We start from the raw sequence: 24,801 nt of genomic DNA on the forward strand, positions 1-24,801 counted from the left end.
TCCCTGTAACTCCGCAGAGACCCTCCTTCTGCAGTGCCGGAGCCAGGTGCTTCGGTGCAGGTGCGCACTCAGCTGGCGGGCAGAGAGGAGGAGGAAGAGGAGGAGGAGCTGGGATTGCTCAGGTGCTGGTGGCGGGGTGAGGCTGCGCTGAGTCAGGCGCTCACACTCCTGCCTGCCGGCGCCTGGCCGCTTAAAGCGCACGGAGCTGCCTGCCTGAGACGCCTTCGGACACATCCACTAGCACGTTTCACACCTGGCTCAGACGGGGAAAGGACCACCATGGGGCTGTTCTACAGCAAGAGCCAGGTGAGAAAAGGCAAGAGGAGGCTCTGCAACGAGCTGAGCGGGCTGCCCTGGGGCAGAGGGGACCTGCTCCAGGAGGGGATGGTTCACCTCTTCTATCTTCAGCTCTGAGAACTGTCCTGAGCAAAGCAGGGTTCCTTTCTGACTGGGTTTTGTGACTACTTTGTGTTTTGGCCTCCAGAATGTAAAAAATTTATTGGTGTAATAATTTAGTATTTTGAAAATTCCCAGTTTATAAGAGAAGATACCTTTTTGCTTCCACCCAACTGGGCAAGGCAAAACAACACACTGAGGAAAAATAAGGAGTTATCATTCATGTCAATGAATGCGTAGGGAAAGTAAGGAAACTAATATTATGTGGGATGTTAAAGATAGCATGCAAAAATGGTGGCAGTTTTGGGGCATAAGGGAATGAATGGTAATGTACTGTTATATATACTGATCTATGTATTTGTTGCAGTGATACTCCCTGCTCTGTAGGTAGTGTGCATAAACTGTCTCTTACATGTGCTTGATGCATCACTACTCAATTTTGCTCTCTCCTCTTGGTTTTTGGTGTGGTTTTGTTGGAGGATTTTTGGGGCTGGTGTTTCCATTGTTGGTGGGATTTTTGATGGGGTTTTGTTGTTATTTGGTTGGGGTTTTTGGATTTTTTTTTATTTGTTGATTGGTTTGGTTTTTTTTGTAATTTAGAGCATTAAGTGTGCAATTTTCCCTCCATTTATTCCTTTAAGAAGGACAATTATCTAGAGAAAAAAGTACCTCAATTTCAGTCCCTACATATTAATTATCACATTTTTTCTATCCTTGTTTAAGATGAGAGGATGACTAAATCAAAGCTGTTTCCTCACAAGTTTCTTAAATGTCCTTTGGTAACCACTTTTAGATTTAGGTGGTTTTCCAAAATCATAAAAAGGCTTGGGTTGGAAGGAATCTTAAAAATCATCCAGCTCCAACTCCATCCCCAGAAGCAGGGATATCACCCACTATCCCAGGTTGCTCAAGACCCCGTCCAACCTGGCCTTGAACCACTTCCAGGGATGGGGCACCCACAACTCCTCTAGGCAGCGTGTTCCAGTGCCTCAGCACCCTTTGAGTAAAGAATTTCTTTCTAATATCTGATTTGAATCTCTTCTTTTTTAGTTTAAAACCACTCCTTGTCATCCAGCTGTGTAAAAAGTCACTCTCCCTCTTGTTTATAAGCCCCCTTTAAGTACTAGGAAGCTGCAAATATTTCCTTTGATACATTCATCAGAGCTTTGCTTTAAGGAAGATTGAGTGAGCTGAATTATTCACAGAGAGGCAATTAACTACAGAATTGTGCCTTTCACTCACTCCTCCTGAGAAGTTTGGGATAGGTCTCTAGAAGGCCCTCTCCAGGGCCTCGTTTATTTAAAAGCCAGCACTGCTCTATATCAGACATAAGAATATAGTTATGTAGCTATTAATCAACTGATGCACAGCATCATTACACCCTGATATCATTACGAATTCCTGCCCTGCTAGATTGTTTGCTGTTTGTTGTGAAATACAATGGATATATATGACATCCTGTGAGTTTTCTCAGACCAAGATGTGTGTCAGCTATATTAATAACACAGCAAGGTTCTTTATCACACCTTTCTGTGAGAATGGGTTGTAACAGTCAGATACCTCAAGCTTGAAGGTTTACCACAAGTGTCCTCAGAATGGAAAACAGAGGACGTCAGAGGTCTGCTCTGTGGTCATACCTGGCTACAAACCTGGGAAGAAGTCAATGCACAATAAGGAACCTCAGTTCAGAAATGTTTTTGTTGTTTGGAACTGAAACACTAGTTCAATTCTATCTCTGACTATGCTTCTGTTCTTCCTTTTTGCATTCTCATCCCATGAATTTTGTGTGCTGTTCAACAGACAGAACCGTCTCCATGCAACTTGCTCACTGTAAAAATCATACAGATGAAAAATGCCAGGAAAGCAGACTTGTGTGAGTATCTTTGCTATATCCCTGGAGCATCCTTGTGCTTGTAAAACTACTCTGAATATATCAAGTGTCACAAACACTACAGACTATATTTAAAAGGAGAGAGATAGAAAATGTATAATCCTGCTATGCTGAAGATGAGATAACACAGTTAGAAGACATTGTTTTTCCTATATATTTGTCCATATAGCAGTGAAGGGTAGCCACCAGTTGTAATGCAGAACATGTTTGCACAGATTGCATAAAATATTTCAGATCTGAATCGGCAAATAAATGTTCTTTTATTCACAGGAAAGATTGCAATAACAACTTTCTTTCCATTGTTCCTTCTTACAGTAATGTCCACCCCATGTAACTCTGGGCCTCTCAAAAATATTTGATGTAAGCTCAGGACTGCACACTTGGCATCTCTTACAGATTATCAAATTTCATTCAGCAATAGGCATGGCTCACAGCTTTTTGTATTCTTAAATTATTTTACAAACTGTTCAGGAATTACAGTAATGCAAATATTTATTAATGGTCCATAAATATCTGAGCTCCAAAACATTATAAAAATGGCTTGAATGAAAACCACCTCCTCCTATCTGAGAAGAGGGCTGATTGTCTTTCATCTGTTCATTTATACACATAGAGAGATCTGAATGCAGAAAGTTTCTATGAGCAGGGCCAAACTGAAGTTGTTCACTTAAAAAGATCCAGGACAAGATATTTTTGTACCTTTCTAACATTATTTGCTTCAAGTTCTGCAACAGCTTGTCAGGAGACCAAAAGGAATGTGAAGAAGAGTTTTTCACTGATTTTTAGTCTAGAGCAGTAAGATGCTTTATTGTTGATGAATGTATGGGGAAGAATAATCTATACAAACCTTGTCACTAGATTACTTGTACAGCATGGAAAGAATATTTGAAGCTCAGTTATAGTCTGGAGAGAAATCCCTTCCTACAACTAAAATCCATTTGAATGTACAAACATGCACACTGAGCTGAAAAAAAGAGGTGTGGAAAAATTGCAACCCTTAGATATTTCCCTAGATCATTGTGTTCTATTAAAATATCTGTATAACAATGAGCATATCAAAATTCCTCTCATCCTTTTTCTCATCTAGATCAATGCTTTTCATTTTCATCTTTAGGCTTTTTTTTTCTTGATGAGTTTTATTATGTTTTGATGCTGTCTTATTCAATACTAGAAAGTTTCTAGGGCATGAGACAGGGAGTGAAATGCTCAGCCTTTTCTGCTTCCCAGTCCAAGCCATGTCCCACCACCCCACAGAGCTTTCTAAAGGAGCAATTTGTTTGACAGAGGTGATTTTGGAGGGGAAAAAATTTTGCACAACAAGCCCAGGACAGACACTTGCAAAAGGTGAATGCTTTATTTGTTGTGGATGTTCATTGTGTAGGAAAAGAAAATCATACCAGTCAAGGAGCACTGCCTTGCTTATATATTTAAATGTTGAATCTAGTTTTGACTGACATCTGCTTATTTCCTGTAACATTTAATTTTACTGAGTGTGGAAATTTTCAGTTGTATTTATCAGAAAGATTTGCTTTTAAGCTGTTTGAGGACATATTTTTCTATGCAGCCAGACTTTCAGAAGTCACAGAGTTCAATGACAGGCTTTTTATCATATAAAATATTTCAAAAGTTTAAATAAATTAATTTAACCTCTGCTTAGCTTTTCTGATAGTGTAAAGCTAGTGCAAATTGAATGTCCATAACTTTATAGGATTTCCACTGAGAAGCAACAAAATAGGAGTCTTGAGATAAAAAATGCAAAGAAAATTTTGCTGGTTTGTGTAAAACCAGGGGATTATTGTGGAGTTTATTCAGTCATCTTTACAGCTCTCTAGAGATTAGCATGACATAGGCTTACAAACTCAGAGGCACATATCCTCCATCATCAGCAAAGTAGACTTGGATCATTTTCCTAACACTGTTTTTTTTCTCATTCTTCCTTTTCTCAGCCCTGTTTTTATTACTTTCTCTTTCTTGCAAAATTTTATAGATAGAACAAGATTGTGTCACCTATTTTTGATTCACATTACTGATTTTTGATGTTTTAAATTGGTTTCTTCTATCTCTTGCTAATTGTGCCCAAACTTGCACTAGGTTTCTGTAGAGTTTTCAAATCCCTTTGTTAAATACTCATCTAGTGCTTAAAATGTCTCCCAACCTGGTGCTGCAGGTTAACTCTATTTTTGGTCTATCTGCTCTGTTTTTCAAGTAATAGAGATGGGAAATTGATCCATAACAAGAGAATCTTAAAATTTCACTAACATCTCTTATGGAATAGATAGCAAAAGACCTTAAATAGGAGTTCAGTGCATAAGGGAGTATTTTTAACTAAGATAATTTAAATAGTTTTTTTCTGCTTTATAAACCCTGAATCATTTTAGTGCACCCTTCCCACTGATCTCTCAGTGTGTAATTTATAACACAAATTTCCACTTGTGTACTAATGTATATCTGATATCATTAATAACACATGTAAATTTAGTGCCTTGTTTGTGCTCTTCACATTCCCCTTTCTCACTGAACACACCCACAGGCTCATCAGGCCCATTGGGCCTCTTGATATTCCTGGACTTGTGATAGCTTGCCAGTTCCCAGATTCGGGTGTGTCCTCCACAAGCATCCTGATTCCCTCATGGGGTAAGGCTGCATGTGCATCAATCCAACCCACCCTTAAGTACACAGCTTTGTCTCCTGAGATTTTGCAAATTTCAAGATCAACTGGTCAACCACTATATCCCTGGGACAAACAGAAGGACATGGCTTTTACTGCTTGGGAGTTCCCCATAGCAGGAGATCATGAATGCCAAAGTTTGTGCAGGTTGCAGGCAGAATCTGGACAAGTTCGTAGGAAAAAAAAAAATAAAAAATTCCAGTTAAAGTAGGCTCAGGAAGACTCTGTATCTTAAATACTGAGAGTACATTAAATGATGTTTTCTCTCTTATACTCTCCTTAGACACCCATTTATAAATGTGAGGCATGATATCCATCCTTGATAAGACCAAAGGTCTTTCACAAAAAAAAAAGTGGACAAAGGGACTAAAAACCAAGATGCTGCAGAGAAATCTTTAAGTGGAATTAACGAATAGAAAAGCAAGGAAGCAGAGTGTTACGGGTTAAACAATGTGAAAGCAGGCTACTTTATGGGGATATTAAGTTCAGAAATTTTAAGCCATCATTCTCTGCTTCCTGAAAATGCCCAAGACTGCTCAGTGAACAATGGATGTGGGCCCTTGGCTAAATGGACCTTGACCACTATAGAGTCAAAAATATTCTTCATCATTTTCTTAGTAAGAAAATGACATTTTTCAACCTTTTACAGATTTTTTTTATATTATGTTTTTTAATTTTGGAAACTTCAAGTTTTGGATTTTTTTATATAAGACAAATTTGGGTATTATATTTTATAAAATGATTAAGTATGTTTTATATTTTCACGAAAACTTTTTTTACAGAATTGCAGTAGCAATTCTGCCACATATGAGATCAATTAATGTGAAAGTCCCTTGAGATCCAGGAAAAAAAATAGTCAGTAAAATACATTATTGTTTGAGGAACTGTGTTCCACCACAATACTTATTGCAGGAACATGCAGACTTCCTCTGGTGTTCTGTTCTTGCACTGTTGTTATTATTTCATTGTTATTTATTACTTCACCATTTAAACAGTTGCAACTACACACCAGCAGCCTATTGTTCTAGGTGGCTGCGTGAAATATGATTATAAAATCAGAGGATGTGGACTGATAAAGAAACAAGGAAGGTTGTTTAGCAACATCTCAGTAAAGGAGTGTTATAAAGACGGATGTAAATGAGATTACATAAATACAGTTTTAGGGATACTTGTTGGGTGTCCACCCAGACTTAAGGGGGGGGGTGGGAGATGAAAGCTTTTTCTTGAAGTTTACCTATTAGAAGATGAATACTGAATGCTCCCTGGGGACAGGAACTGATCTCCTTGGACAGAACAAATTCTGAGAGTCTGCCTATAAATTGCCTTCTAGAAGACAACAGAAGTAGCCTGCATTCTTATTTAAAAGATAGCATTAAAAGTTTCAATTACATAAATTATCTAGTATTTTGTCCTGCAGTGTCCCTCTGCCCTCAGCCAGATACCTACTCAGCTATGAAATGGAAGAAAAAGAAGAAAAATGTTCCTCTCAGCTGGTGTTGATAGCTTATATTTTGTGACTTGGCTGGATCCATGTGCAGGGAGACCAGGTCAAGGAGATGCTCTGGGCAAACAGTGTTTGAGACTGCATTCTCGGTTCAGGTCTTTTCAGCACAATGAGAAAAAACTATACTTTAAGTATCATGAAAAAAATCTACCTCTCAGAAAGAGTGAGGAGCTAAAGGCAGTCCATGAAGAGAAGGATGTTTGAGGCTTCTGCCCAGATCACAGGTGGGCTGAAGCTTGCAGCTGTTAACATTAAAAAAATTAGACGAAATTAAAATGAAAACGTTTGGTTGAGCCCTGCTTAAAGTTGAGCTCTCTATGAGGCAGGTGAGATTTCAGCTCGATCCAGATGTGTAGGTGTCCTCCTGTTTGGGATGCAGCATGTGGCTGTGGCTATGGTGTTTTTTAGAATGGGTCATGTTGTTGTAATGCTTCCTAATTGTAAAGCACAATTAAGATCCAGTCCTGCCTGCTATTATCCTGGAAGATAATTAGACACTTAGTGTAATAACTGGACGAGGAGACTGTGGTTTCATAAATACCTGCTGCCACACCTGCTTTTGGCCGGATATTGCCCCACAGGAATACCATGGCTGCCATCCCAAGCATGTTTGACAGCTGTTACCATGTCATGGTGGAGGGGAGGGACCAAAGAGGTGACTGGTGTGATGCTGTGCTGTGTGTGTCCTGTGACAGCCTAGCTGCTGTAGTTGGGCGTTGGTTAGGCTGACTTACAGGGTGGTGGGGGTTTGCTCACATGTGGCTGGCAGTGCCAGCCTTGTGTGTGTGCATGCAAAGGCAGAGGGATATTGCAGTGAGACCCACCAGGCAGGGCACAGGATAGGCTGTGGAGTGCCATTTCTCACACACCTGGTTACACCTGGAAGTGGTCAGGCAGAACACCAGCCTGAGGTATCCAAGATGTGTAAGAAAGGTTCCTGGGTCTTTTAAATGCCTCCCTCTTAACATCTGGAAAATAATTTAAAAACAAAAGGGAATTAGGTTACAGAGGACAATTCTGAAGTGCAAAGGGCATCACCAAACACATTTTGCAGATGGGAAGAGGGAAGCACGCTTGTCTAGTGGCTGTCAGAAGTCTCCCAGAGAAAGTCAGAGATCTAAATGAGAAGTCACAGCTCTGCTATCTGACAGGTACTTATTTCTCAAAGGTGGATGATACAGTGCAGTAGCAGACAGTGACTGCTTACAGACAAAAAATAATTGATGGAGTTTCAAAATACTGCTGTGTTCTTTGCAACAGATGAAGTCAGAGCGTGTGTTACTAAGTCAGAGCATGTGTTACTAATTGGGAAATGTCAACAAAATAAACTTTGGTTCGCCCATAGACTTTCCCATTTGGATTCTTCTGATCCTTCTCCTAGTGGTGACAAGAGCCAATAGCAATCTGTGCTAATATCAGTCTGGGCTTCCCAAAAACCAAAAAAGATTTTTGTAAGGACATTTCCTTACACACATAGAATTTTTGGAGCTGTTAGAATTGTTAGAAGCTCAGCTGATTTCTATGTATTTTAATTTTTTTTTAAGAAATCATATAGCTTAATATATATGAAAACCATTTTATCACTCTTCTTCAGTCAAAGAACTCTTCTTTCATTCAGACTTACACAGAAAAGATTACTTAAGCCTCAGAGAAATCAAGGGAAGAAAAAGGCCAATTTTTTTAATTCTTGAGTTACACGTGGGGAGTCAATAACGGGTCAAATAAATTATTTTGTGTTTCCCAAAGTCAAGTCTGCCACTAAAACTAAGTGTGACAAGACTTAGGCCTATTCAGATGAAGGTGTGTCTGCTGTGTGATGGCAGGAATGCTTGAGTATGTGGCATCACAAAGAGAGGAAATAATTCTACTAATGGGATTGGCATTTATGGCAATGCTCCCCATGCTATTCTTTGGCACTTGCATAAGTTGTCATCCCTAACTAAGAGATCATGTTCTGTAGGGTGACCATCCCTGACTTTTGAGTGTGGGTCCACAAGATCGTTACTCTAGTGATTCATGCTTACTTTTTTATTTCCTAATAATGATGACAAATATATTTGCCAGTAGATTATTCTGACCTCAGAAAAAAAGTGCTTGTTGTGATGCAAGCTCTGCAGACTGCTACTAACCACTCCTTCCTACTAAAAGCTCCTACATGGAGTTCAGGTGGGAAGTCACAATTTACAACTGGCCACTTCAGTTGAGAAAAGAAAAAAACACTAAATCTGTCTTCCCTACATCTGGAAACATTAAAATAAATGGGTGAAATTTACAAACTGTACATGCCTCAAATGGAAACAGCAGAGCAATACAATTTTGTACAAAGAAGCAATGTCAGCTTGCTCCATGCTGTGAAGAACAGACAAGCTTCCACCTGTACATGAAGTATTGCAAATATCTTTGTCACTATGGCTGAGGCACAAAGATGCAGGTGAAAATAGTGACATTAAGCAATACCTGTTGCTTAAGAAATCTTCTTTTCTTAGATTTTTTTTCTTATATTTTCTTGAAAATCTCTGTTGCTGTTTCCTTTTGTGACTTTCATAAGGGAAGAAAGCAAACTGAAATCATGTGCCTTGGTAGAAGATGTGCCTTCTGTGACAGAAATTTGTCTTCATGGGAACCTTGAATGCAACAAGCTCTTTCCTCCTCTGCAGCCAGAGGTCCTAGGAAAGGATACTCATAAAGTAGAAAAGACAGAACTTACAGCCAGACCTACTCTAGACATATAAAGGCATGTTCATGCTTACATGTGGAAGTCCAGTGTGTAGGAGCTGGGCTCTGTCCATGTGCAGCCCCTGTCACAGCTGCTAATGTCCATGGTGGCCAGCCCTGTGAGGCCACAATCTGTATGTGCCCCTATGTGTATGGATAGCTCTTCAGCAACACAGTTGAGTATTTTGATTTTTTTTCCCCCAGGACTTGTAAAAAAGTAGTTCTCAAGAACGCCACCCTGACAGTGTTTTACAATAGTAAAGCAAGATGGTTTTCTAGCAGCAGCTTGATGGTACCTTAGCTAGTGCCAGGCCAGAATTCTGTGTAGTGCTTTATGTACAGAGCTTAAAAATGCCCACCTTACAGGGGACTAGATTGTTGCATTGGACCATTGCTTTCCTGCTTTCCTTGTCTTCAACAGTAAGTCAATCTGATTGCTATGTGAGCCTGAGCCTGCCAACAGCTTCAGTGCAGCATTTCCGCACCAAGACTGTCCAGAACAGCAAGAATCCGACATGGAATGAGACCTTCCACTTCACGATTCAGAGCCAGGTTAAGGTAAGCGTGCAGACACCTTCAACAGCTATTCTTAGCAGATATCAAGCATACTGTATAGTCCTTCAACTCTGCAAGTCCTTCTGAGATCCCTTGTGAAGTATTCACACTCTTACTGTACTTATTTAGGTTTGATGGTTTGATAAGACTGTGTATCTGCCTGCATAGTCAATAGAATACACAGAGAGCAACTGCAATATTTCCATTTTGTCATTCTTCCCCAAGGTTCTTCTCCTAAAATGAAATATTTGTAGCATGTTACATTTGTTAAACCTTTCATATTTATTTTTTTTTCCCAGAACATTCTGGAGCTTAAAGTTTGTGATGAGGACAAAGTAACTGAAGATGACCATCTCCTCACTGTTTTCTTTGATGTCTCCAAAATCCAGCTTGGAGAAAACATTCAGCTAAGTTTCCAGCTGAATCCACAGGTATGAATAAAATTCAAGGATTCAAGGACAAAGCAAAGAGGGTGTGGTCAGGTTCTCACCTGCTTGTGTGGAGAGCATGCCAAGAGGGAGCAGGGGGGAGCAGCCACCAAGAGGCCCTGCAGTATGGATTCCACGTGTCCTGCAAGGTCTACGTTAGGAGTCTGCTAAATTAGTAGAGAAGATGCTAGGAGTATGTGATACTAGAAGTATAACAGATAAAACATGAAGAAAATTAGGTTTGTGGCATGTGAAACAACAGGTGGAAACTGGTTTATAGAGACCCCTGAAGGGAATAGATTCCTGTAGGATATCTCTCTCCAGGAGACCAAGATGTGGTGACTGAATTAATTTTCTTTTGCAGGGAAAAGAGGAGTTGGAGGTTGAATTCACAATGGAGAGCAGGTGTGTAAGATGAAATAGCTGGAGGGGTAAAATGGAAACACAAGGGTACTGCTACAAATCAGTTCACACTTGGAGTCCCCTAACACTGCCAACATCTGCATAAAACAGAAGGTAACTTTGGGTAGAATGTTTAATGTGGAAAGAATGCATGATGGTGCATGGCATGCATCTACGCTGGGCATCCAGACACACATAGAAGCAAGCTGCCCTGATGGCAGCTGTTCATCAAGCTGAAAAGCACATTCTACATAGGAGGAAGATTTAAGTTTCTCCTCTTGTTCTTTACTGTGGGGTTCTAGATGTTTGCTCTGTTTTTTTCTGTGTTTCTTTGCTGACTGTATGGTTAATGGAGAGAAAAACATGTAGATCAGTCCTAGTGCTGGTGATTTTTAAGACAAATGACAATTCCCCCCCCCCCCTTTTTTTTTTATGGCGTGTTGGATGAATTCAGCAGCTTTTTAGCTCTAATTCTACTACAGGTTTGAACTGAACAATTTTGGCCAACAGCGTCATTATGCCATCTCTGTGTAAATTGTCTTCAGTGTGTCAGAAAATTATTCTCTCTAATACAGTGAGGAATTCCTCTGTTTGGATGTCCACAAATGTTGCAAATTTCAGACTCTAACCTGTGAGAAGCAAACTGGATTGAATATGCATGTGGAATTTCTGATTCTGTTTATCTATGTTGCCTGTCCAAAGATGGACTTTATCTTTAAAAGAAAATGAAATAATGCTTAAAGAAGAGTCATAAAAAAAGAAAAATAAGAGTGTCCTGGTTTTGAATTGATTGTTTTGCATTTTGTCTTTCAGTTCAGATCCTCCTGAAAACATTATTACTAATGGAGTTCTAGTGGTAATTTTTATTTCATAATACTTTCCCCTTCTGTATAGGAATGCTTGTTGCAAAGCTGGTGTTAAAGGTACCAGGCCATTGTGGTGGCATGGAGGCATTGACCAAGACCAACACACACAGCCTAAAGCTGGTGCTGGCATTGGCTTATTCACATGGTCCCAGCTAGTGACTAGTGCTGGGAGAGGTTAATGTGGTGAAGACACTGACCTGCTGCCAGCACTCACCTCTGCCTTAAGTGAGCTGGGCTCAGGGGTATGGCATCCCTCCCTCTACCTGGGGAGATCTGGGCACCCTGTTTGGAGAGCCTTCTCCTGTGGCTGATCCTCCCTCAGGCCCTTGCAGGGCCGCTCCTGCAGGCAGAGCGAGCAGATCCCTTCTCTTTCCTCATCTCTATGCATTCTGCTGTTTCCCATGGGGAAGTCCAATCCCATCTCCCTAGACCTGGTAGTGGGTTTACAGGCTGGCACCATCTCTCCCATGGCCCTGCGGGCATGTGTCCAGTGGATGAGGTCAAGCTCTGCTGACAGTGAACACCTTTGTCTCTTGCCCTGGTTGTCTCTTACAGTCTCGTGAGGTTTCCTGTTTGGATGTGCAGGTGAACGACGGGAGGCTGAGGAAGGACACTATGGGTGAGCCTTTCACTGACTTAGGGAGCAAATCAGGTTGCCACTTAATGGCAGAAGTACTCAGTATTTTACACTTGAGCATGCTGCTTTTAAAATTAATTAGGATGCAAGACTAAATCTCACTGATGCCAGTGGCCTGTGGAGGTGGTTGTAGTTGATAAAAAATACACAGATTTTTCCTGAATTTGGTGACATGAGCACATAGTCTAATTTCCCCACAAAGTATTTTCCTCTGCAGTGACGTCTTGTCAGATATTTACAAATTTCCAAAGCAGTTGTGCAAGGAACTGAGGTTTTTTGGGTCCTAAACTTGAAGATAACTCCTGTAGTCTCTGGATTCTGGGACAGAGTAATGGGCAGAATGAGAATTGGGCCTCTTTTACCACCTAACTTCATAGAATTTCTTTAGGTACAACCATATAAGACTTGCCACTGGGTGAAACACAAGACACAAAGACATTTGCTGCACACTTAAAGCAGCGTATCGCTGCCATGTCAAGCCCCTACTTGCAGAACTGTGTGCCTCCTACGCAATTTTTAAAGTACCTTCTTCTGACATCTCATGTTGACCCCAATCCAGCACACTGCTTAAGCACCTGGATGATCCAGTTGAGCTCAGAGAAAAAGTTTGCCAGATGTGACTGAGAATGTTTAAGTGAGATAATTCATTTGAAGGCTGACTATAACCTTTGGAGTGTGTAGCTTTACAGAATATATTTCACCTTGAACCTTGTGGGTTGATATCTTCTAACATAAAGGCCATATTTTATTACTTCAACAGACATATCAGATGCTTTTTACATGAAAGGAAAAAACCACCAGATAATATTTTTTAAGTGCTAGACATATTTCAAAAGAAATATTACAGGTTGAAGGAAAGAGAAGCATGATAGAGGGACTGAGATTTAACTGATACCAAAGAGAATTGTGGTCTCATACAAAAGTGTTTCTCCCAAATTTCCAAAATTTCCAAAGTATCTCAGCAATAAGACAGTATGTAATACTCAAATATTATTCTGGTGTAATAATAAGGTATTTTGCACATTTCAGACTTTCAGAAGAGAGTGTCCCCCCAAACCAATATTGGCTGTGAATCATCACCTAATGAACAGAGCTGCAGCCTCTGCCATCATGTATATTTCTAAGTGCAGTGGTGCTATAGCAACAGTCAATATATGACACGTTCTGTACACCATCTCTAAAACTGAAACCCTCAGACAAATCAGTCTATTTATTATTCCTATAACTTGGGTATCAAATTGATGTTGTTACTTCAGGAAAACATATTACATTACTGTGTAAACAAATTATCCACATTTTTTTAAGAGCTTAAGTTTGAACACCTTTGTTTCAGAGAGAAAGTTTGCACTAACTGTGGACGGGTCGTATGAAGGAACCCAGCTGCACACGCTGAGCTCCTGCCTGTGCCCGACGTCCCCGGCCAGGTTCCACTACATCAAGTACAACCAGTCAGCGCTCACTGTGGCTCTGCCGCGGCGCAGGCGGCTCAGCAGGGTATGTGAGCACCACTAACACGTAGCTCTTCCACTGGGGACCTCTAAGACCTGAGTGTGTGTGCAGATCTGTGTGTGCAGATCTGTGTGTGCCGGGAATTGGTTAGTGCATGTATGCGAGACAGGGGAGACTGCTTTTACCTTTTTTCTCTCCTTTTATTTTTTTTCTGTAGAATTGGTAACTTGTTTATTTTTTGTCTTACCCCTTTTTCCAGTCTATATCAAGTCAAAATGAAAGGGATATGAACGAATCTGTGACTATACCTCTGAACTCGCTTCCTATACAAGAGAAAATAGCAATAGGAGAGGTGAGAACAAGTCTTTCTTAACAGAAAACAGCTCAACAGGCATTCAGTACGGTGGATGATTAGTCTTAGAGCTAGTGATTCAGTTCTTGTCAAATATGAGACATTTACGCTGTGGCGTAAGATATGAATGACAGTTGCTCTGCAACTATACAATAGTTACTTTTTCTTTTGTTTTCCAGTGGATCCAGGCATGCCCTGTGAAACCCTGTTCTGAGTTTAAACTAGCTTCCTCAGGACATATCAAATATGTCTGTTCATCAACATAGTATGCACCCTAACAGTATGACAATTAGGACTTATATTTGCAAAGCAAATGCCTGAAGTAGAAGATAAAGTAGATATGGTTTAGATGCCCAACTTTCAATAACCTTCCCAAATAATAAATGTTAAACTATGAGAAGCTGAGGGGCCCTAAGCCCATCTAACTTGGGTGAATGGCTTACTTTTATTCAACCCAGACTGTGCTGGAACTTGTGAAGGTCTCTCCCAGTCCAGATCATTGCTGCCCAGATTATCCAGCCACATTGCTGAATTCAAAGATAGTGAAACTCAGGCCCTAGATGGAGTGGGGGAGGGAGGTGCAGGAGTAACAACCTCAGCATGCTTACACTGTTTGTATTGCAATTTTCAGGACAGGACAATTGACTTGTACACAAAGGCAAATGAATGGTAAGTGAGGACCTGATTCTGTAACTGTGAGGCATCTGCTCCTACACACAGCTCATTTGAAATCAGCAGGGGTTAATGCAGGCTCAGATGGGAGCAGATATGTGAGTTCATTATGGGTTGTAGGATTTTATTTGTGAGGTTCTCCTTTTTAATTGATGGCATATTAAATCATGGGTCCCCTGTCCTGCAAATTTCCAAGCTGCTAGTGCATCTCAGCAACAGGTCATGATTTGTGTGCACTGTTATGAACAGAAATTGAGAAGGCAGCTCCACAAAGAAATCACATTTCTTAATTATACAAACAAAATAGCTTCAAGGTATAAGTAGCTGTTTCCCTAATCTCACAGCTGCAGTGCCTGTTGACAGTGGTTATCTAGTTACAGGATGCATGGCAGCACTACTGAAACTTTAAAAATTAATTATATGAGCAAATAAAATCAGAAGTCTGTAGTAGATACAATAATGGACAGTGTGTCATGATTTGCTCTGCCTTCCTATTTGCATTCTCATTTCCAGCTACAGAAATTAGCAGAGGCCTGTCTGTGGTGTTGTTTTTTCCCCATTTATTATACTGTCTACAAACCTGTCTGTAAACACACACAAGCACAGCTGGAGCTGTCCACAGCGACTAATAGTACAACAATACCTGTGTCCTGGTCTCAGGACTCAGGGTCTGTGTTTCAGACCAAGAAACCTTGATGCCCGCCTGGGGTTTGACCTCTGCACAGATGAACAGAATTTCCTGCAAAACCGAAGGAAGGTAGTTGCTGCTGCACTAAAGGATGTTCTTCATCTGGAGGAAGATCTGCAAGAGCATGAGGTAACTAGTTAAGGGCACTTTTGGGGGATTTTTCTCTCTCTTTTCCCTCAAGCCTGGAGATGAGGGATGATTTTTTTACCTCCATCTGGATAAGGAGTGAGTATTAACATCAGCTCATCCTCCAGGGCACTTTGCCACCAGTGTGATCTCAGCTGGAGAGTTCAACTGTCTTATTTAGATGAGAAAAATCTGTGTTTTCATTCAGCTTACAAGTGAATTATTTGAAGGCATTTCAAACCAATAATTTGGTCTTTGTTTCTTAAAAATCCTGTCTGAAGTGCCAAGACCTAGTATGTTCCACTGGGATATACATATAGAAAAATGTTTCTTCATCTCTTAGTTTCTGTGTTTCATCTTACTAGTGTCTGGATGCTGCTTTTGCATTTCTGTAATATTTTGACATTATCTGTGCCTTAATGCCACTCTTTTATCTATGCTTTCTGCTCTTTTTTGTGTCAAACAGGTGCCTATAGTGGCTGTGACAACAGCAGGGTGTGGCATAAGAGCACTCACTGCCATGTATGGCAGCATTTTGGGTCTCCAAAAGTTGCGTGTTCTGGATTGTGTTTCATACATTAGTGGTTCATCTGGCACAACATGGTGAGAAGTCATTTTTATACTGTTTGGATCTTGCTGTGTTAAGAAAAGCCTCTGTTCTCTCTCGAATTCAGAAAGGGTAAAGGTGATTAATGGAGTTATTGCTTCCATCTTTGGGCTGAGTCTTCTATGAAAAAATTATTGTGCATCATGACCTATCCCTAACCAAGAGAAGAGACTTTTTTTGAAATGTAAACATCCTTAATCCTATGAAAAATATTCTTTTATTGTTATTTACTGTTTGACAGAAACAACATTGACAGCTGTTGTGTTGCATCTCAGATTGTGATTTTTGCCTATCTGCCTTTAGATTTCATTTCTGCTCAAAGTAAATTCAAAGAGAAGAGTAACTAAAACATAAAATGATATGCATCCAAAACTACAGGGTTTCTGAGTTTCAAAAGCATCTTGTTAATTTCTCCTTGTTCCATCATGTTTCCTGTTTGCAGGACAATGACAAAGCTATATGAAGATGCTGATTGGTCACGTAAAGATCTTGGGGAAGTAATTATTGAAGCACGGAAGCAAGCAGCCAAGTGCAAGATGGGGGCTTTTTCCTTGAAAAGTCTGAGGAATTATTACAGAGAGCTGAGCCAAAGGACCCAAGCAGGACATAAAACATCTTTTATTGATCTGTGGGGGCTCATGATTGAAGCCATGTTAAATGATGGGGTAATGTCTATATATCTTTTTTCTCATAAAGTTCTTGACTTAATATTTACAACCATTACAAGAAACTAGAGCCCTAGGAAGAGGCACCTGGTCAGTAACACTGTACTTGGTGCATAGGCAGAACACCACTTATTTACATTAATAACTTGGAGACAGTAGTATGTCTACTATTGGAACCTGAAGTGTGATTGAATGTACCAGAAATGCTCAGACTAGCTCTAAAGTAAGCAAAATGCTGATTAACACTACAGCTGTGCAAGAAATTTTTAAGGTCCTTAGGTGTTTTTTATGGCCCTTTGCATTTATCTCTCCTCTACTGCAATGTTTGCACAAGCTGCACTCTTAATTTAAATGTACTGCAGATGTATCCATTATGTTCAGCAGTTTGTGACTTAGTAATAAGCAAGTATATAGATCCAGAGCTGATGTGATATATTAGCTGCAGTGGGTGCCCTTCAGCTACTTTGAATTTGATCTCTCAGGATCTTCAATTTCTAATTTTATTGTAATGTTACAAGCAAAAACTTTCTGAACTTTCTCCAGGCAGATGATAGCTGGAAAAAAAGCTATTTTATTTCCAAATTCTGTAAACATGGTTTATTTTTGTCTAGACAAAACAGATAAATACTCTCATTTCATAACATATTTCACACAGTGTTTCCAGCCTAAGTGCTACATAGCAAAATTCGTTAGAATTTAATTTGGCTGAAGTATATTCAAAACCTCTATTTTGTGTATAAGTTGATAGTATTGTACAGCTCAAGAACTTTTCCTCTGTGGATTTTAACTTTCAATATAGTATTTAAAAAAAGAAATCTTGATTAGATGGATCATTAACATGCTGCCTTGAAGAACTCTTAATTACTCAGATATGCTGTATATTCTAAATTACATTTAACCATACAAAGCTAGAACAGAATGTGAAATTATTCACTGCTGTCATGGTATACTCAAAGCTGAACATGGCCAGTTAGTTTAACAGAAATTGTTCCTGCTTTCTTGTCCTCTGTTATCAAGCACATGGAAATAAATTTAGGAGCAAATTCAGGAAAATGATGTCTTAGTCTTTATAAGCTGATGTTTTTAAGGAACTAGTTATAAGCTAACTCTGCTTTTTTTTTTTTTTCTTTTTCAAATCCAGAAAAGCCACCACAGACTTTCTGATCAACGTCAGGCAGTGAACCAAGGTCAGAACCCACTGCCCATCTACCTTGCCCTTAATGTCAAGGACAAAGTTGCCACCAAAGATTTCAGAGGTAATGTTTCAGTTGTGAAAAAGAGCTATATTTTCACCCAGGGAGATACACTGTGGGGATACAGTAAACAATCATGAATTGTTTTAAATTCTCACTCCAAGCCCTGAAAAGCAGCGTTCACAAATATAAAGAGTAACTGAGCAGGCACATGATATGCGTCAAGAGTTGAGTATTTTGTAAGCTCTCTTGGCATGTGTATTTTCAGGTATTAACTTAAGACTAATAACACAACATAATTCTGTGACAAAGTCTCAGAAATTATATGAATTCTTCAAGACAGTGATTCACTAGAGCTTTGAGTTTGCTGAGTATATGTTTTGGTCCATGATGGGAACTAGATGATCTTTAAAGTCCCTTCCCATCCAAACCATTCTGTTACTCTGTTTCTCATAGCTGGCTAAAGGCAATAGAAGTCAATGCGAGTTCTAGTCCACCTTCCATGAGAAAACTTTGCACACACTAAATAAAAAGAAGAATTTGAATTTTCTCCAGCCCTGACATAGTTCTTTCACAAACCTGGGGACAGTGTGATAGCTGGTTCAGCAGTGGCTGTTGACAGGGTTTGCTCAGGACACATGCTAAGCCAGTTTTCTTGTGAGAGCCAATGTCTGAGAGGCTTATTCCAAACCTGGCAACTGGGCTGTTTTCTATAGTAAAGCTAACCTTGGTGCATGTGTTGGCAGAGTGGGTGGAGTTCACACCATACGAGGTGGGCTTCCTGAAATATGGCGCCTTCATTCGTGCGGAGGATTTTGGCAGCGAGTTCTTCATGGGTCGCCTGATGAAGAAACTCCCTGAGTCACGAATCTGCTTCATGCAAGGTAACTCAGCAACCTGGGGGAGTGACAAGATTTTAATAGAAACATTAATGATTCAGGAATTTGTGCCCAGGAACCTGTTAGCATGAGGCAGCAGAGGCACAGAGTGAGTCAGCTGACATGCTCCCCAGGGAAGTGGTTACAGCACGAAGCCTGCCTGAGCTCAAAAAGAGTTTGGACAATGTTTTCAGGCACAAGATGTGATTCTTGGAGTTGTCCTGGGCAAGGATAGGAGTTGGCTTGATGATCCTTGCATATCTCTTCAAACCCAGGATATTCTATGATTCTATGTATCCTGAGACTCATTCAACTGCCCTTGCCAGCAAAGGTGGTTTTATCATTTGGTCTAAGATAAAAATAAACTAAAATGGCAAATAAGTTGTCATGTACCTTTGTGAGTGCTTTTGAGGCATCATTATTTCCTGTACCTTGCAAAAACTTTTCAAAGCTGGAAATCAATGATACTCTCTGGAAGCCAAATAAAATATTGAAAAGAAATCAGTGGAGTGAGAAAGAGGAGAATCAGAGAAGGAGCTGGCTGAAAATATTTATTGGAAAAAGGAAATGAAAATAGAAATATGAAAACTGACTACAAAATTTAAAAAAAAAATGTTCCAGGTAAAACATGGTGAGAGGGAAAAGACTTGGAATTTTTTTCTGAAATAAGTTTGCCTAGATAGGTTTGTCTTTGGAGTCTACTACTGAAATAGATGTCTGAGCTCATGCAAAAATTGGATATAAATTTGAACAAGTTAGAGAAGAGTTGGGAAAGGAGCAGAAGGCAGCTTTAAAAGAACTTGTGTTTACGTCTGCATTGCTTATTATACCTCTCCCACTTTCTAGGAATGTGGAGTAGTATCTTCTCCAAAAATCTCTTGGATGCCTGGCATGCAGCTGACAATTCAGAAGACTTCTGGAACAGGTGGACCCAAGACAAAGTGACCAAAATAGGTAAATGAAAATACCTTCTTGCAGACCTCTCTGCTATGGTAACTGCACTCACATTTCCCATTTGTTGAGCTTTTCTGTCATCCTGTTTGTCTCAGTCTCTGGGTATGGGACATACCAGAAAAATGAAGTTATTTGATTTTACTGAATAGTCAGTGCTTTGCTTAAACAGTGAGACTGTGACAAGAAGGAAAGGCACCATCAGACAGGCCTTGATATAAAGGAGATAGGGATGGACACATATGGTGGTCTGAAGAGTTGTCCTTAAAAGGCAGGGAAATACTTGTGCCAAAGGCTCATGTCATCTATTTGTTAGCCAGGAAAAGCTTGATTGTTTGTTTCAATACTCCTTCCCCTGCATAGAACATCCCTCCCTCAAAATCTGGCTAAATTGAAACTTAGTAGGTGTCAAACAAGGTCAATGTGTTGGAGCTTTTACCAGCTTAGAAAAGCAGCTCCATACTGAAAGACCATTCCTTGGAAATACTCATGAGCATCTTCATAGCAAAATTCAAGCAAAACCAGTAAACAGACTTGGGCCACATTTCTGTGAACTGTATTTTCATAAAAAAACCCCAAAGTCTTATGTTAGAGTTTATATAAATAATTTGCAAGATTTGTGGAATTCAGGTGTCCACAACTGAACCAACCTAGCTTTTTAAAAGTAAAGTATTTAATTTGAAAGTAAAATGCTGAAATTTTTCTTTGGTTTTCAAAATCAGCTTTAAATGTAATATTTAACCTACATGGAATCTAAAAGCAGTAATTCCTTAAAATGTAATAGCAAAATTATTTTCCCTGTTTGGTGTTTGCTTGGAAAAGTGAATTACTTCAGTGTGTATCAAAATCATGCTGTTTTATGAGAAAAATATTCTTTTCATCATGGGTAACCAACAGAGTTTAGAAAACATGAGTTTATACTTTTGTCGTGAAATTAACTGGATCTCACAGCAGATCATAAGGAAAACAATGCAATGCTGAGCTGTCAACACGATTATAGAAGACCCATTGACCATTGTTCCTCTTTGTGTCTTGCCTCTGTTTAATTCTGGTTATAATTAAATTTCATGCCAATTATGTTGTATCTCTCCAGAGGAACAACCAGACCTGCCTGAGAAGCCGTATGAGATGGCTACATGCGTTTTCACTCCTACGAGCGGCCTCTCCACAACGCTCCGGGACATCCTGACGGATCGCCCTGCTGTCTCCAAGTACCACAACTTCCTAAGGGGCTTCCAGATGCACAACGAGTACATCCAGGATGAACATTTCACAAAATGGAAAGGTGTGGATGGCTCTCCTGCCTATGTATCTCCTTGGGGCAGGCACAGGAGCTGGGAATTAGCGAGGGATGTTTGCATGTCCTGAAGAGAACTGTGTGGGTTTTGTGGTTACCTGTTCATGCTCACTGAGAGGAGGGAGAATGAAGGATCTCCTCACACTTTTCAGTAAGACAAAGTTCAATTATTTAGCTGTTGGGTACTCAAAGTTCTCACAGGAATAAAAATTGCTAGGGTGGGGCCCTGCATATAATGCAACATCTGTGTAAGTTTAGGTGCAGTTCATGGGTTTAGAAATACAACAAAATGTGAGTAGACGAGCTGAAGGATCTTTAGGATTTCTGTATGATACCTACCCTAAAGCAAAGGGAAATTCCTGGATGGGAGGGAAGCTCACCTTCCTTTTGCCTTCTAACTTGACATATGTCTTTTTGCAGTTTGCTAATAGCTCTGAATCTTCCACTCTTTAGACACCTTGCTAGACACCTCTCCCAATGACCTGAGAGGCAACTCAGAACACCTGGAGCTGGTGGATGCAGCTTTCTTCTTTGAAACCAGTTACCCACCCGTTATGAGACCAGAGCGGAAAGTGGATGTCATCATACACTTAAATTACACAGGTGGATCACAGACATTGGTAAGAAGTCTCAAAAATGATTTTCTTTCCCAACAGCTTTCGCTTTGCTTTCCACTACTTTAAAACAGGTGTCGTGAAGCATGGAACTTAATGGAATTTAGTAACATGCTGTTTTCAAACCTTAGAAGAAGAATGGAAATTTCTAGAGAGGAAAATATGTGCATTTTTCTCAAATTACTTTTGAAATATCCCTAAGTTCTTCACCAGTAAAATACAGACAGACAAAGTGAAGTTAAGAAAGTCTAGCTACAATGTCTATTATAGTCTTATATATAATATTTAACAGCACAAATATCATTGGGAAACTTTTGTGATTCAATCTGCATTTTGCTTATAAATGTATGCTTTAAAAATTATTTTAATGTTGATTTTCTAGGAAGAACAGCCTAATGAGAAATAGGTTTCTTCATATCTATTTTTATCTCTTTTAATAAATGCATTTTTTCTCCCTAAATAGTGGACTTGAAGTGAGGTATCAAATGCATTTACTGCTCCTGCAGGTATCTAATTTGGTTAAGATGGTTCTATACATTTTGAAAGTAGTATTTACCACATAAATAGACAGTTTTAGACTTCAAAATATAAACCAGACTTGTAATTGGAAACCTGTCCCTGAGGGACACACCAAAAAGCACAAAGTTCAGTGGTTAAGGCTCTGTCAGTTTTTCAAGGGAAGACATTTCAATGATGCAATTTCACATGAAAAATACTTGTATTTGTGCTGCAGCGGAAATGATATCTTAAACTATATATCTTTCTTGTAGTCTGAAATCTTTTGGATATAATTCAAAATGAGGTGGTACTCTTTTGTTAGATATTTTAACAAAGTTGGTCACCACAATTGGGTTTTCTGATGAATGTAGTGCTGTATTTTGAAACCTAGAGCATGTTATTTGAAAATCTCATGTTATTTCTAAAATTCAAAGTTATAGATATGGGTATATTGGTCTTAAAAACCTGCTAAAGTTTACTGAGGTCAACTCACAAATTATCCTGCTATATAAATAGATAATGGGACTGAGAATCCTACTGTATTAGACTGCAAATTTAGTTTTGCTAAGAGCCACATTTTATCTCACTCAGTTCTCATTTAATTAATGGTCTATAACATGATTTTAATTTATCTGTTCTGTTTCTACATTATATTCTCATTTTAGAGATGTACAGGTTTAAACTCTCTTTGCCATCTTGATATTAGGTATTTTCCTGGAAGACTATTTCCAAATGGTTCCTCAGGCAACTGGAAAGCAGTCTTTGGGGCTGCAGGTGTCCACATTATTTCTGCTGTCTGACCCTCAGTCTGTTTTGTGTCACTTTGCATGAACTGCTGGGCTTTGGCAGCAGTCTGATCTTTGCTATCTTTTCTATTCCTTGTGCTGCTGCTGTTGACCAGCCCCTGGAACAGGCTTGCAAATACTTTGCAGAGCAGGAAATTCCATTTCCCTGCATTGGACTGACGGATGATGAGAATAACCTGAAAGAGTGCTACATGTTCGATGGTGCAGACACCCCAGGAGCTCCTCTGCTGCTTTATTTTCCATTAGTGAATGACACTTTTCAGAGATATGTAGCACCTGGTAAGTTAACAGTACCCAGGTAACTTTATTGACTCAAGAAAAATTCCCACTCCCTGGGTGTTTTTCCCTCAACCCAATAGAGCCTCCCTCTGTTTGCTTGTTCAAACTAGTGAATAGATTGCAAAATGGGATGATTCAAACTGTTTTCAAAATCTGATGAAATCTTGTGCATATTTTTATTTGTGTCTTGGTGGAATTCAGGAAATAGAAGAAATGTGTTCCTCAGTTAGAGGAATGGAAACTGATCTCTTGTAATTTCTGAGAGTTTACTTTAGTGAATAGAACAAAGTATATTTTTCAAATTATGTGTGGTTTTATGACACTTCGATCTAGGTGAGAATCACAGTATAGAATGGTTCTGTGAAGGGCCATGGTGCCTTCTATTTAGGCCATTAAATATGCTGGAATATCAAAGCAATCATATATAAAGTGTCCTTATGGATTAGTATTTGAGATGGAGAGTTTCCTTTTAAAATTATTTCCAAGCCAACTAATATTCTGCTTCCTCCTGTCCCGCATACCTTTATTCCTTTGGTGTTCTGGTCAGCCTTGAGCGGTGGTGACCACACAAAATGATGCGCCATGAGCTGGCCAGTAGATGGTGCTGATTGCAGAGGAAATGACACTTGTTTTATTCCAATAGGCTTTGCCCAGACGTCTCAGAGATCACAGCACTGCACTTAGCTTCATAGTAATTGCATTTATGATCTCTCCAAGTTATTATTGACCTATCAAAGTATGGTATTTCTGTGGGACTATTCAAACACATTCCTTCTTTTCCCTTGACAGGCATGTTACGTACTGCTGCTGAAATGGAACAGGGCAAAGTTGATATCTCCAGTTTCTCCTCTCCATACTCAACCAGGGAGGTCTCGCTGAAAACAGAAGATTTCAACAAGCTTCTGAAGCTGGCTAATTACAACATAATGAACAATGAGAACATGATTCTTCAGGCCTTGCGCATGGCTGTGGCACGGAAGAAACAAGCCCTGAACCAGCCCTCACAGGCACAGCCCTCTGCTTGAACAGCTTTTCCCTGTTCCTTACTAAGCATTTACTGAGACAGCATACATGTGATAAATACTTCACTATTTTGACAGGGGCCATAGCTTTCTAAGTAACCTTCTCAATCTTATCCAGAATTGTGGTATTAAACTCAGCAGTTTCTGTTGTTAATACCATCTCACTGTGATGTTCAAAAGATGAAGATTCAGCTGTGTGTGATAGGGAAATAGCATTAGCTCTCCTTGTCTGCAAACTCTTGGTGGCTAGTTGCTAATATTTTTCATACACAAAATATTTTAGCATTTTATTGGACTATTAATAGTAAAACCATAAAGCCCTCTTCAGACACCAAAGGTTGTCCATATAAATTTAAAACATTTTACTTAGTTTTAATAAGCTGAATGAAATTGCCTTCTAGCTTTAAAGGGTTTTTTCCCAGGTGCTTCTTTTTGGTCATGAATTGTTGTGAAATAAATATTTTATGAAGGATGGTTAATTTTTCAAATTTGTGTTGGACAACAGAGATATGGATCAGTGGCCATTTAGGTCTTTGATCGTCTATTCTGAGAAATTAAATCAAACTTTAAAAATTTGTTTTGAAGGACTACTGCTATTTCCTCACAGTAGACTGTGTCCTGTCCCAGATCACATATATGTTC

The 24,801-nt window shown here is 39.5% G+C and overlaps 1 protein-coding gene across 1 annotated transcript; it reads left to right on the forward strand.

Annotated features, from left to right (window-relative positions):
- The first annotated feature begins 47 nt into the window (after positions 1 to 47).
- On the forward strand, positions 48 to 24,162 carry LOC110472157 (cytosolic phospholipase A2 epsilon). Its single transcript, XM_031505017.2, has 20 exons — positions 48 to 306; positions 2,197 to 2,269; positions 9,596 to 9,732; positions 10,029 to 10,160; positions 10,522 to 10,562; positions 11,373 to 11,415; positions 11,981 to 12,044; positions 13,396 to 13,556; positions 13,771 to 13,863; positions 14,495 to 14,532; positions 15,196 to 15,352; positions 15,816 to 15,952; positions 16,399 to 16,621; positions 17,763 to 17,877; positions 18,561 to 18,698; positions 19,539 to 19,646; positions 20,737 to 20,928; positions 21,394 to 21,560; positions 22,954 to 23,137; positions 23,927 to 24,162. The coding sequence occupies exons 1-20, from the start codon at positions 280 to 282 to the stop codon at positions 24,160 to 24,162; spliced, it is 2,466 nt and encodes an 821-aa protein (XP_031360877.2). The 5' UTR covers positions 48 to 279.
- Positions 24,163 to 24,801: the final 639 nt, after the last annotated feature.

The sequence above is a fragment of the Lonchura striata genome, chromosome 6, assembly GCF_046129695.1.
Source record: "Lonchura striata isolate bLonStr1 chromosome 6, bLonStr1.mat, whole genome shotgun sequence".
Lineage (NCBI taxonomy): Eukaryota > Metazoa > Chordata > Aves > Passeriformes > Estrildidae > Lonchura > Lonchura striata.

Bases quoted from the DNA above. Each gene is read 5' to 3' on its own strand.
- LOC110472157 (XM_031505017.2), top strand. From the start codon at position 280: ATGGGGCTGTTCTACAGCAAGAGCCAG. The intron at 13,864-14,494 runs GTGAGAACAAGT...TGCAATTTTCAG, and splicing joins AGAAAATAGCAATAGGAGAG to GACAGGACAATTGACTTGTA. The intron at 19,647-20,736 runs GTAAATGAAAAT...GTATCTCTCCAG, and splicing joins AGACAAAGTGACCAAAATAG to AGGAACAACCAGACCTGCCT.